The sequence below is a fragment of the Leptonotus elevatus genome, chromosome 9 (genome assembly GCF_054856555.1).
Source record: "Leptonotus elevatus isolate MCC_2025b chromosome 9, RoL_Lele_1.0, whole genome shotgun sequence".
Classification (NCBI taxonomy): Eukaryota; Metazoa; Chordata; class Actinopteri; order Syngnathiformes; family Syngnathidae; genus Leptonotus; species Leptonotus elevatus.
In genome coordinates this window covers 5,461,878-5,476,731 of record NC_141247.1, presented here as the reverse complement: position 1 = coordinate 5,476,731, position 14,854 = coordinate 5,461,878, and the positions used below count along the sequence as shown (strand labels likewise).

General features: G+C 37.5%; 1 protein-coding gene across 1 annotated transcript in view; it reads right to left on the bottom strand.

Moving 5' to 3' along the window:
* ablim3 (actin binding LIM protein family, member 3) overlaps nt 1-14,854 on the bottom strand; it is a 186,051-nt gene that overhangs the window by 17,632 nt on the left and 153,565 nt on the right. Inside the window, exons 4-6 of the mRNA XM_086084954.1 lie at nt 8,342-8,457; nt 3,614-3,740; nt 3,006-3,099 (exon numbers count right to left, since the gene is read on the bottom strand). Of these exons, the coding sequence (XP_085941080.1) occupies nt 3,006-3,099; nt 3,614-3,740; nt 8,342-8,457 (337 nt within the window). The remainder of the gene's footprint in view (nt 1-3,005; nt 3,100-3,613; nt 3,741-8,341; nt 8,458-14,854) is intronic.

The following is a 14,854-nucleotide window of genomic DNA, read 5'->3' as shown; positions in this document are numbered from 1 at the left end:
CTGTTAACATGATCAGCGACTTTAGATGTAAACACCTGCACACACTTCCTCCATTTAACTAAAATGTTCTACATGACTTTCAAGAAATCATGTATCAAAATAACTGTACTATATCCAAGAACTGTCTGTGAGCCGTTAATTTAATCTTGTTCTGTTTCAGGTTACTTTGAAGGGAAAGCCAAGAGGGATGCATTTCTGTCTCGTGATTTCCAAGAACAGGGAGCTTCGTGTCTGCGGTCATATGGTACAGTATTTGTACAACAGATGGAACACTTACTAATAAGGGCTGCATTGTCTGAGGCATTAAGAGGCTGCTCTTCATTTAATACTTAACTGACATTCGCACAGTTCTAATGAGGATAAAGTGGTATCGAGTATGGATGGATGGATGATACTCTGACAAGGAAAGTGGTGAAATTAAAGAACAGATCATGCCTATTTCTACCTAGGATATAGTCAGCCTTCCACCTAAAGTCAGATGGGATGTGCTGCAACTTTCTACGACCCTGAACAGGATAAGCGGTATAGTAAGTGGATGAATGCCATTGGAGACTTCCAGTAAACTCCATCAGCCGCATGCGTCAATATATTTCTCATTAAGTTAAATGCATTCTACATAATAAGGTCATCATTGCAGCATCAAACTCTGATTGGTGAAAACCACATGCGTGCACAGGAGTGTTCCTTGAGTGAGACATAGATATAAGCAGGGAGGAGAGAGAGAGAGAGGGAGACTTAAAGATAAAGGCTGACATGTCTCTGTGTCTATAAATAACTCAGAGAGGAACAAAGCACTTTACACCAAGCGTTCTGATGAGCAAAGGAGCTCCGGGACAACAAGACATTGTGTGTGCGTGTGCATGCGTATGCGTGTTGCATCCCAATGCCATAAAACCATCCAAAGGTATTTAATCAATCTCCGCTAATCTCTTTCATTAGTTCCAATCCAACAACTCTCGCAATTTTAATTTAACTTTTTAAATCATGTTACTTTGACTTTTCAGTCATTCATTCAACTTTTGTTTTCTTTAAGCCAGTATAAAATAATAATACTAATAATAATACATGGTTATCTTCAGTATTTAAGTGCAGAAGGGAGACTGTTTTAGAAACAGTTTTCTTGCACATAAAGCACAGTGTGTGTAATACAAGAAATAATAATACAAATCTTAAATATTTAAATATAAACATTACATGCTGATATGGTTTGTATAGTCACTGTTACTTTTGTTCTATTTTTCATACTCATCAATGTTATACAGTATGTTTAATGTTTAAAAATATATAAGACACTCCTCTCTTTTTTTGCTTTTAATGATAGATCAATTGTGTACATAAATAAATGAAAATAATAATAAAGAAAATAAACAATGTTAATAATAAATACAATTAATAATACATTACATATTTCTTTACACAAAGTCATGAAGTTATCAATGTGTTGCCTAGTAATTGGTTTATCAAAAAGAGCATATCAACATTCTATTCAGGGTGTCCAATCTGGCCCATGAGGACAAAACACAAATAGCAGTTTTTCCACTCAAATGAACTGTTGTTGCTAATTGTGTCCACAGCAGTGCACACTGACGACCACTTAAGGAACATTCTAAAATTTGGCCGTTAGACAGGATTTGATACCAATATTTTGTATACATTTTTGTTAATACTTGTCAGATTATTCTGCGATAAATGGGATTCCCCCCCAGAATATAATTGTAATTATTCGCACAAACACACGCACACAAAAAACAGGAAATATTTTTGACCTGTTGTTAGGCCATGGACATACTGATCTGGCGTACTTTAGATCAAAATTGGGTGAAAGTGGCCCCTGAATAACGTAAGTTTAAGCCTGACATTCTACCCCTACATTATATGTTCTGCTCAAGAAGACAGCACTAAAACAGTAATTACAGTTGACTTGCTACACATTTCATATCAATTACAGTGACCTAAATTATGCCTATCAGTATTATTATCATGATGAAAATAAGTTCTGCCTCGTCCTCTTTGTGATTGAAAAACTACCAACCCCACTTGAACAGCCTTTTGTCATGCTTTGTAGTACTTTAAGATGTGTGTCTGAAATGCCGCTCTACTCAAAGTTACTAATTGACTAATTTTCTCCCAAAAATGTATAAATATGTTCTATTTTAAATTTTACCATGCTCCCAAATACATATTTATACGTTTTTCTTTTAATGCTAAAGCATACAGAAGGCTTTGATGCAGCATCTGAACTGAAGAGAAAGCTTGAAGCAATAGTAGTTATTACAAAAACGGCCAACAGGTGGCAGCAGAGTATACGAGATCAACCAGGGTTATGTTGCAACAAGATCCCTTGGCCTGTGTTTTCAACAGGTTTGTGAATAATGATGACACTTAGCTATATTCTAATGCTAATTGCTGCAAAATGGAAACAGATACAAATATATTTTTTTTCCTGATGAAAGAAGAGACTCTAATCTTTCTTTTGGTAGGTTTCATGTTTTTGTAGCAATAGAACACAATATTCTGTGGGCCTTGCAAAATCGGACAAAATCCAGTAAACAGCCAGTAGAAAAGGGGGTTGCTTCAGTAAAAATTGTCTGGGAGTGAATAAGTTAAGGTAATAAAGATTAAAAAAAAACATTGAAACAGTACAGTACTAACCAATCGAAACCCTATCACATGTTTTGTTCAACCATGGATTTTTGGTGACCAACTTTAAACCGCTTCATCCACAAACACGGTGTATGTTTGACTACTGCAGATGGATTTGTTTTGGTGTGGTTGAGCTTGTCAAAATGTTTATCGCTCTCCAATCGTAAGTCGCACACTCCCCAAGCACAGCGGGGCTTAAACAGAGCCGAGGATGAAATGCGACTGTTCGATTGTGATAAGGCTGATTATTCTCACTTAGCACAGTCATCTCCCATTTGAGCATTTCTCAATTACTGCACACATCCACCCAGCTAAATCTCTGTTAGCATTGTGTCGCTGCTGAAAGTGTTTTGTGTTCTCACCTCCAGAACCCTTCCACTTATGTATCTGCTGCAGCCTTCACATTTCACGCCGTACTGGGTGTGGTAGTCCGCCTCACAGTATGGCACTCCATCCCTGCAACAGAGAATACATTCAAAAAGCTGTTGTTTTATGTCTCAAAAAGTAAGCGGAAACAGTAGAGCAAAATCTCAAAAGTTGAATTCAATTTACTCTTGTATTTCTGATTTGTCCGATTTGTTGTTTAGACTTCTCTCAGGTAGTTATAAAAGCAAGAATGATCTGTCAAAGTCAAAGTGATGCCATTATAAAACCTCTCTTAAACGCTATATGCAATCTTATAGGTAATATTTTGAATTGAAAATTCTTCTTTTCACAGTTATGTGACATGCTTCCGTCACACTAACAAAAAGTTACGGATTATTAAATGCGATCACAACAACATATTGTATTCTACCTTGGAAGGTAGAATCCATGATGTCATTCACAACTGCGCTGCTTATTTTGCAAACAACAAAAGAGCAAATCACTTGCCCAGATTTAATTATTAGATTCTCTGAGACTTTTATGACCTTTGACTTTGAGACTCGCTTCACAGTATTTTGGTTTCTGTTCGTCTTTTCATGCTCACTTGCTGATGTATTCTCCGGTGAGGACCATGTTGCACGTTTGACATCTGAAGCAGCTGACATGCCACTGCTTCTCCAGCGCCAAGAGAGACTGACCTTGTTTGATCTCTGCTCCACATCCGGCACAGTCTGGACAAAAAGAGCAAGAACAAAACAGAGGAGAAGGAGGAGAGGAGGGAAGGGGGGCGTCAGCAATGGAACAAAAAGAAAAAAAGAAAAGAAATGGAGGGAAGAATAGGAGACAGAAACACAAGCAGTCAGAGGCAGGTTGTTTTATTTTGTGAGCCCCTTGATTATTGGCTGTCTATCTTAAGTATTATCCTGAGCCATTATCCTGTGGTCTGTCTTAAGTGTTTTTTTCCCTCGTTCCGATCTAGTCGTAAAAGATGTAGATGTTAAACCTATTCAATCTGAGTGCCAATGTGCATCTGTAACAGCAAGTTCACCCGAGTGACAGACAATCAAATGGAACGATAGCCAATTAGGAGCAGCTTCAAAGCACTGTTGTCGGATACAAAGAGAGGAGAAAATGGTTGTCTTGAGTGTCTATATAAAGGGTCTTCCAAAGCATTTGCAACAATAAACATGACAAGGAGACAAGGTTGAAACCACAATGAGGTACCAGATTAGCCCTACATCACCATGCTCATGCCTCTCACAGGTCTGTACTGTAGTGGTAGTATCAGTATGACAAACATCTGGTTTTGGGGCGAACACTAGAGTTGAACGATTTTGAAATAAAATAATAAAATCCCCAATATTGCATTTGCAATTATTTGATTTGATTTGATTTGATTTATTTGTATCAGGGACAGTACATATTAATAAACATTTCAGTAAATATGCCAAAATTAGCCAAAAGGCTATTTTTCATCTGCAGTTCCGAGACAGATCGTAAATGCATTTATTCAAGGTCTTTTTTTCCATGAATTTTCTTCTGTTACAATAAACAATATTAGATTTATTATAAAGAAATGTTTTTAGGTTTACGCTAAAATAAAAACAAAAGAAACCATGAAATGAACCATGAATTAACATGAGAGTTGTTAACTTACTAAACACTTTGACTTGCACTCTTTTAAGCATTCATTGCAACACCATCACAAACTGAAACTACCAAGAAAAAGTGGCGTAAACATTAGTCATTAAATCAGATTACAACAATAATGCAAGCAAATCAGCATCTTTATCAGTTCAACGTTTCATGAAACTATGATATGTGGAGTGCACGTCTTAAGAAGTAAAATTATTCGAGACACTATAAATAAATCAAATATACATACTTGTGTGTGTGTGTACATATATATATATAATGAAATATATATGAATATGAAAGATTTATATATATATATATATATATAGCTTTAAAAACTACTTTTGCCACTTGCTGTCAACTGAAGAGGATGTAACCTGTGCTTAGGAAACAGGTGACAACCAATCAAGTCTCAGTTTGCTGACCAAACCCAGAAAACAGGTGAGCCATGATAGGTCATTTCCTATTTCCTTAGCACAGGATGCCATCTTCAGTCGACAGCAAGTGGAAAAAATTGTTTTTAAAGGTATTAATTGTACATGAAAAATAATGAAGTTATCACATCAATTATGGACAAAATATTAACTTTACTTCTGAAAATGGCTCAATGAGTCAAGTATCCCTTTAAGATGTTAAAAATCGGTGTGTGTGCATACTGTATTTAAGCTTCCTTGTATAGTCTAACCAATCTGCTGAAGGCCATCTAATCAATAGCCTTGCAAATGTGATATAATGCTGAGCTCAGCGGCTTCTACTAACCGTAAAACGGCTCAACCTTGATTTAAAGTAAGAGGAAAACGGAAAAGGTCCATATTACCCCCAACAATAACTATTTCACTCACCTACTGTCAAGAACACTTTGTATGCACTTTGTACTTGTAAGGCATACATTATGTTGTTATGGAGGACATCAGTAGCAGGACAATTTAGATAATGAGGGTATACATGATGCATGGCTCCTGACTGTCACACTGCAGTAAGGAAACGTTAGTTTGTTTCCATTAGGAAAAGGACTTGGCTTTGGGTCATCTTCTTAGACATGATCTACTGGCCTGGGGAGACGTATGCACGCGTGCAAGGGGCCACTTCACTCTGTGCAAACTGTCAGCCATGACACACTGCACTTAACTGTGCAAAACTGCTGCACATCCCGTCTGCTTGCTGCTGCCAAATATATTGGAAGTGTCATTCAATGGTGATAGGGCTCGATCAATAACGCAGAGACTCAATTTCTTATCGGAAAGTGTTCACAAACGGTTTTCTACTGAGTCATGATGCATTTGCTTCTTCTGAGGATGTCGGAAATCTCTGTTGTTATTCCACAACTATTTAGTTAATGTTGTAAGGTGTAATGTACAACTACATTAGCAATGTATAATGCACAGTTTAAATGCCACATCTGCATAACATCTTTTTGGAAAACATGAATACAATGTGTAAACCATGTTTTGAGATGCAACAAAAATGTGATGGAAACAGCTACAAATTCAATGTATCTCCTGATTGGACAATAATCCAACCATGGTTATATAATAAACAAAGAGTCATACGACTTCTTATGAACTCTTATATTTGCATTCTAACAAATGACATTCAAGTTACAGAACGGCAGCGGAACAGGCTGCATAAAAAAAACAGAGGATTACATTTCGAGGTTGCCCTCTGACAGAGTGATGAACATGCATCTGGGGAGCCATTTGGATTTTGTACTCATGAATGGAGAAATCTGGGTAGACCAATAACTTAGTCCTGCTCTACCATCTTTTGTTACTGCACAGTCAGTGAGCAGGAGCCAGCGTTTTATGCACCCCACAAATGAGTCCATATAAATCACGAGAGCTTTGTTTTGTTTTACCATCAACGGAGTAGGCTATATTAGCACATTACCTGTGTGTTCAAACACAACTTATTCAGCTCATCAGCACTTTTGTGATAGTTATAGGTTATAGAATGTGTATTTGCCCAAGTTGAGATACTGACGCCACATATCCAAGCCAGAATATACACTGTAAAAAAGAAAACTGTAATATAACAGAATTTTACATTTAATTTTAGTTTTTTTTTTCTCTGTATTTTAAAAATGTCATTTAATTTACAAAAATGAACTCTGATTTAAAATATCAAATGTAAAATAACATCAAATCACTGTAACAATATATATAACTCAATTAGAAATACATATATTGTTTGTTAAAATACTGCGATTGGCTGGCAACCAGTTCAGGGTTTACCCCGCCTACTGCCCGAAACCAGCTGTGATAGGCTCCAGCGCCCCCCGCGACCCTTGTGAGGACTAAGCGGTTAAGAAAATGGATGGATGGATAGATGTTTGTTAAAATACGTTCACAAATGTATCGTAATTTCACAAATATTTAATGGAATAAAATGTAAAATTCAACTTAAAAACCCTAAAAAAAAGAGAAAATAATTTATATTTACCAAGAAATTAGCAGCAAAAATTCGTAATTTTACCATAATTTCTTTGTGTACAATTTCTCTAATATCCTATAGGTGGTAGCATTAATTGTATTAACATTTATTTTGAAAGGACATCTAGTGATATACAAAATATATATATATATATTAAAAAAAGAGTAAAAAAAAACACACTGTAATTATCCAGCAGCTGGGGCGCCAGAAAAATAATGTAAAAGAAAAGAAAATTACTTTCTTGTAAATAAAATTGTAATTTTCCATAAATAAAGTACAGTTTTTGACTGTAATTTTAACAAGATTGTATGTAATATAACGGTAAAATATAACAGGGGAAAGCTTGAGAGGATGAATAATATGAAAGCAAAGAATTGGACTCACGGATGCTGCCTCTGCAGCAACTGTATTTTGTCCATATGTAAAATGGCATTTTTGTCATACATTTAGTTAGGACGTTTGTGGTCCTGTGTGGCTCCCCAGTAGTGCTGATGAAAAATTGTGGCCCCCTCCATCATTTCAGTTTGCCATCCCTGAATTATTTATTTCCATTCATCAGTTTTCCCTGCGGTTTGTCCTTGGGAGTGTCACGAGTGGCTGGAGCATATCCAACCTGACTTTGATCGAGTGGTACCAAGAGGGCAGACCCTGGGCTGGCAGCCAGACAGTCACAAAGCACATATAAACAAACAATCGTTCAAAGCTTTTATGATACAGGTTTTCATGGAGGAGTTAGGACCCAAGTGCAGGGAAGAAAGCTGGAGTACACAGAGAAAACCCACTCCGGCAACACCTCTACCTGAGCCGAGCCTGAGATTGGAGCCCGGGACCTCTCGACTGTGAGGCAGACATGCTAACCATCCTGCCTCATTGTTTATTTTCATTATTTACTTATTTATTTATTTAGAAGTTTCTATCATAAGATAAAAGACGTGGGATGTGCATACTCAGAAATTCTGCACTGGGGTGTAAGGTGATGAACAGGACTGCTCACACATAATTCAGCGTTTAAACATTTTCAAAGTCAGATCATATCATCATGCTTCCACATCAGTAATAAACATCTTGCTACTCTTGATGTTTAGTGTGTTGGCAGTGACAAGTGAATGATGAGTGTGGTTAGCTGCTTCATTCTCACTCGGCACATTGATCTGACAGAAACTTGATTAGCTAAATGTGCTAAGTGATCTAATGGACACATCAAATTAGAGTCTGCGGCGGGCAGCTCTAAACAGAAGGGAGGAAACAAGGCAGATGCTAGACTTACGACTGGGCCCGTGGATTTTGATAGGTTCATTTGCCTTGGCCAGTGAGCGAGAGCACTGCTGGCACACGCAGTCCTTTCCACTGAATGTCACTCTGTCTCCAATGGGGAAAGGTTTACTGCGGAGGTGGAAACAGACAGAGAATTAGAACACTAGCAAGTGTGCTGGATCGAAGAATATACCCAGAAATAGCAAAAGATTGCCAGCAGATACAAAAGTGAGTGACTTTACACCTACGAACAGACACTAATTAAGTATAATGAAAATAAAAATACATTTCCAAACATAAAAGCAAGAGTAGTAGGAAGTGTTTTAATGTGGTTAACCAACCCATAGTGAGAAGTTCCAATGCTTTTCTAACATAAAATAAAAGGGAGGCTTGACATATGATTACCAGTCCTATACAAATTCTACTACACAGCTGTGATTTAATCCTGGCAAGCACTGAGCAAATGTGTACAAAATAAAGCCTTGTTTAAGAAACCAACCAGATATTCACAAAACACATCAAGTACTTCTGACAAGCAAAGTGTGAATCTGTCTGTCACATAAACACTTCATATTTTCTAAGTGACTGATTAATATACCCATGATGACTGGGGGAGATGAAATAAATGAATGGGGAGCTAAAATGCTTAGTGAAGACTTTTAAAAGAACATAGACAGCAATAATCCTTTTACTCGGCCGCCAAGGCCTGGAAATGGCGTCAAGACCCAGAAGGAGTAACCAGCAGAGGAGCAGGACATGCTGGGCCCGATTTTTGTGTCCAGCACAAGTCTAGTGGATAACTGGGTTCTTATAGTTTTGGAATTTGCATTTTATTAATGTTTTTATTTTGTTTTGAGTTTTGGTTGTTAAACATCAAGTTTGTTTTAATTAGTTTTTAGGGCAGTTCTGTTAGTTTTTAGTAGTTTCAGTATTAGTGTTCGTTTAAAAAAAAGTGTATTACTTGTGTGCATATTTAGTAAACATGGCAGTAGAATGAAAAAAGTAACGCATTTCTTACTTAACGTTGCATTTGGGCTGAGTTAAATGAAAAAGCAGGCGAGCTGAGCCATTGGAGCCAAAATTCAAGGACGCAAAATTGTCGCCTATGGAGCCACGTCATCTGAAGGTGCTTTTCTATTGGCTTCTGCTAGATGACGTCACTTCTGTGTGGCACACTTTCAAACGTCCTTATTCCGGTTGATATTAACACTGCATTTAATGTTTACTTGGGTTATCGTCTGATATTTACATTTACATTGAAGTGAGGAAACCATGCAAAAAAAAAGAGAGAAGAGGATTCATGTTTTTTCACAGCGTTGTACATAAGGGAGGTTTTAGAGGTTCTGATAAAATACTCTATTGTTAGCCTAATAGCACAATTGAAGTAATTTTGTAAACTTATAATCACAATTTCAATGCAAAAAAATAAACATTTTGCTTTTCTTGATGTCTATGTTGATTCACAGTAATCTACAGTAAGTCATTGTAACCTGCAAAGGTTGAATCGAGGTAAGTGGACTCTTTTTGTTTGATGCCGTGTTGTTATCTTGTTTTTCAAAAATTTTCAAAATTATGCTATCAGGCTTACAATATGAAACGAAACTGCTGCATTTGATGTGGGTTAGCCAGATCTGGAACATAAGGCTTCTGTGTTTGTCCATTTGTCCATTTCAACCGTTTACAACATAAACAGAAAGGATGAAAGTCAATCAGAGCTATAGTATGTCAGAGAGCTAATTATTCAGCAAAAGAAATGCTAAGCGATTGGGCATATCAACAATTTTTTAAATAGATTTTCGTCTTACCTTTGTGTTAGTTCCTAGCTCCTGCAACATTTCTCATTGTAATGCAACCAAGCAGCAATAAAAAGAGAGTTATTAATATTTTTAGGTAGTATATTACGTGTTTGACTATAGAGATGAAATTTAATGGTGTGAATTGAGTGCAGATGTGACATTAGCAGTGAGTTGCTTGGTCAGCAACGCTTTAACATTTTAAGATGTTAACATGTTTAATGCATGTTTTAACTAGCCACTGAAGTGAAGCTATTTCTGGATATATTTACAGCCGCCCTTTTGCCTTTTGATCATTCCCCATGAAAACATTAACACAGAAACCTGCTTTCTAATTTCATTAGACCTGAGGCAATGATGACAATCACAAAGGCTGGTCAGAATAGAAAGACAGAGACGGGAGATGTGATGTGGATGATGATAAAGAGAAAAAAGATGATAACCATAATAATGAGGTCGCCAAAAGGGGCAGGATCGGGGTTGGGAAGAATAATGCAAGGGAATTAGGGTGGGGCAAAATGTATAACTCTATTTGACATTCAAATTCACTATATCACAGATTTGTATTGGGGTCCAAAATTCATATATTACCTTATATATATTACCATTATCTTGGGTTGTACCTCATTATTTCACTGTTTTTTCTGAGATTAAATTATTATTATTATTATTATTTTTTTTTTTTACGTCCTTTATTTTGCAATAATTCACTTATTGCGGGTGGGCGTGGAACGTAACACCCGCGAAAATTGAGGGAACACTGTATACTGTAAACACTTAGATTGCCACGGTTTAGATCAGTAAACAAACTCGATTGTGTTTAAACTGTGAGGTGGATAGTGATAGCTGCGCCAGCTACATCAATACAAAACATAACACACAGGACATAAATACATAAATAGCATTATACCATACCACCTAGACAGCATGTAATGACTTGCACCTGAGTGAATGTCTTCTAAAATAGTGTGATTTCGAGTTTGATATTTTTACAGATTTTACCATGGAAAATATGTGCCAAACCGTACCATACTGAGCCAAACCCTACCAATGATTGAAAACAAGGCAATACAAGCAAATTACACTTATGTTTGGCTGTGGTTGTCATTTGGCTTAATACAGTATTTATAAACGGCGCAAACTTGCACATCGTGCAAGCCTCATTTTGCCTGTTTTGGAATTCGGCACAACACTCTTTCAACACAAAGTCACGTCCAATCAGGGTGGGGGGTGGTCTCCAAGCCCCCACTTCATAGATCTGTGATCTCCCTGGCCAACTTTACATTATCCACGCTTCGACCTCCTGCATGGACTCCAGCAAATAAATTTTGGCTTCAAGGACTGTGCCCCTCGTGCACTGATTTTTAAGAGAGTGAGAGGAGCTGCTTCGATTAGTTCATGCCCACAATGGCGCAAAACTGTTTTAACTGCGCCAAGTTGAATGGGTCTGCAAAATTACCAAAACAAAGTTTAGCTCACCCCTGCGCAGATTTAGACGCTAGACTTGCACTGGGCATGAAAATAGAGCCTACAATTTTAATGATGAGCTTTGTCACATGAACTTTTAGCTGTGCCATGCTAGATCGCTTCACTGAGTAAAAGTAAAGACAGCAAGCAATAACTTTTCGAGGGATGACAACTAAAAGCAGACACATCTGAAAACTAATCAACAAGAACATGCAGAATTGTACCCAACTCCTACAGACAAATTTAATTCAAGCAAACTTTAAGTATAGCCTAGAGTTTTGTTTTTAATTGTTTAAAGGTTGAATTTCAGGGTGCAGAAAATGAAATCATCAAAATAAAAGTTAGCTTCAGAAAAAAAACTGTAGCTACTGTATCATCACTCTCCCAAAATATAGATAATGCCAAGAAAAGAAGAGGTCAAGAAAAGGACTGCGAACAATGTGACAAAGAGCAGACTGAAGGGAAGAGGAGAACCGCCCTCTGGATTCTTGCTGTCTCTTCCAGTGTGCTCCAAATACACTGACATGACTGCTCCACTGGCGGCCTCGCAACACTTGCTCTGTCCGTTCAGTGGCAATTTTGCTCTCAGAATGGCAGTGCAGGGAAAGGAAGGAATATCAGATTGAGATGAAGATTGAAATAGAAAGATGGAAAGAATACTGTAGCTGGTTTGTTCAGAAATATGATAGATCTGGACTACTTTTTATTTTTTATTTTAGTTACGTGGTTTAACTACAGAAAATAAATTACTGCTGCTGCTTTTTCATTAAATGTATTGATAACTTAGAAAAGTAAAATGAGTAGTTCTTAATATCACAACATTTGTGTTGCTTCACGACATCAATGCATAACACTTGTCGGAGGCATATATTTTGTATAAATCAAAACTACAACATATGCAACCTTTGACCAAAAACCGTAATGGTAGCACCAATCAAGTCATTCCTAAACTAAAGGCGCAAGTGAAATAGAAACATTGAAAGACAGAGAAGGGATTATTTTTGGGGGAACTTCCCTACAATGTACCGTCTTACAAAATGCTGGCTGGAACACAAGAAGAGACCCGCAGGCTTGTTAAAGAGATAATATTCCATTAACTACAAAACCCAATTCCAATCAAGTTGGGACATTGTGTAAAACATAAATAAAAACAGAATACAATGATTTGCAAATCATTCTCGACTAACATTCAGTGGAATTCACTACAAAGACAAGACAATTCATGTTCAATCTGATTAACTTCATTGCAAATATTCAGTCATTTTGAATTTGATACCTGCAACACATTCCACTGTTTACTACTGTGTTACATCACCGTTCACTGAATAAGCGTTTGGGAGCTAAGAACAACAATTGTTACAGTTTTGTAGATGGAACATTTTGCATTGCTTGTATAACTTCCTTTGCTCAACAATCCGAAGTCTCCATTGTCATATTTTGTACTTCATAATGCACCACACATTTTCAATGTGGGACAGGTCTGAACTGCTGGCACTGCCTTACAGATGTGCAAGTTACCCGCGCTAACATACTTTCATCACTGATGCTGGCTTTTGAATTTTGTGCTGATAATGATCCATTTGGTATTTTTACTCTTTGGCCCGAAGGACATGACGTCAAATTTTTTTTGGAAATGTGGACTCGTCAAACCACAGTAAACTTTTCCACTTAGATGAGGCGCAGAGGAACCGGTGGCCTTTCTGGGTGTTGTTGATACAAACCCAATTCCCAAAAAGTTGGGACACTCTACAAATTGTGAATACAAATTAAATGCAATTATGTGGAAGTGCCAAATTTTAATATTTTGTTCAGAATAAAACATTGATTGTAAATTTCATGGTGCCAACAAATCTAAAAAAAAGTTGGGGCAGTTAGCAATAAGAGGTTGGAAAAGTCAATTGCACTTGTAAAATAAAAACAGCTGGAAGACCAGTTACCACTAATGAAGCCAGTGGCAACTTGATTGGAGTATAAAAGAGCTTCTCAGAGTGGCAGCCTCTCTCAGAAGCGAAGATGGGTAGAGAATCACCAATTCCTCCAATGTTGCGCAGAAAGATAGTGGAGAAATATCAGAAAGGTGTTTACCAGCAAAAAATTGCAAAAAGGTTGAAGTAATCATCATCTAGAGTGCATAACATCATCCAAAGATTCAGAGAATCTGGAACAATCTCTGTGTGTAAGGGTCAAGGCCGAAAAATCATAGTGGATGCCCATGATCTTCGGGCCCTTAAATGGCACTGCACCGCAAACAGGAATGCGCTTACTGTTTTTTTTTTTGTTTTTTGTTTTTCTGGAGAGCTCAGTATTGTTCATTTGACATGTCATCATCATTGCTTTCTTTTTATTTATTTATGTATTTATTTGTTTAATACATTTGTATTTTGTATGTGGGTGAGTATGTGCGTGTGAGTGTGTATTCATTAGTTCACCTAAAATCTATTAAAAAATCCCATACCGTTCGCCTAAACCGAACAAACAGGGAAAAAACAAAAAACAGAAAAAAAACAAAGGAATGCTTACTGTAAGGGAAATCACAGAAAGGGCTCAGCAATACTTCCAGAAAACATTGTGGGTGAACACAATCCACCGTGCCAGCCGCCGTTGCCGGATGAAAGTCTACAGTACAAAGAAGAAGCCATTTCTAAACCAGACCAAGAAGCGCAGGCATTTCTCTGGGCCAGGGGTTATTTAAAATGGAGTGTGGCAAAGTGGAAACCTGTTTTGTGGTCAGACGAATCACGATTCCAAGTTCTTTGAGGAAAACTGGGGCGCTATATCATACTGACTAAAGAGGACAAGGACAACCCAAGTTGTTATCAGCACTCAGTTTATAAGCCTGCATCTGTGATGGTATAGGGTTGCATGAGTGCGTGTGGCATGGGCAGCTTCCACATCTGGAAAGGCATCGTCAATGCAGAAAGGTATATTCAGATTGGAGAACAACGTATGCTCCCATCCAGGCATCATCACTTTCAGAGAAGATCTTGCATTTCTCAACACGATAATGACAGACCACATGCAGCACCAATTACAACATCATGGCTGCGTAGGAAAAGGATCCGGGTATTGAAATGGCCCGCCTGCAGTCCACTTTTTTCACTTGTAGAGCACATTTGGCCCATCATAAAGGTGAAGGTGCAACAAAAAAAGCCCAAGACAGTTGAACAGTTAGAGAAGAATGGGACAGCATTCCTATTTCTAAACTTGAGAAACTTGTCTCCTCGATCCCCAGACGTTTGCAGACTGTTGTAAGAAGAAGAGGAGAT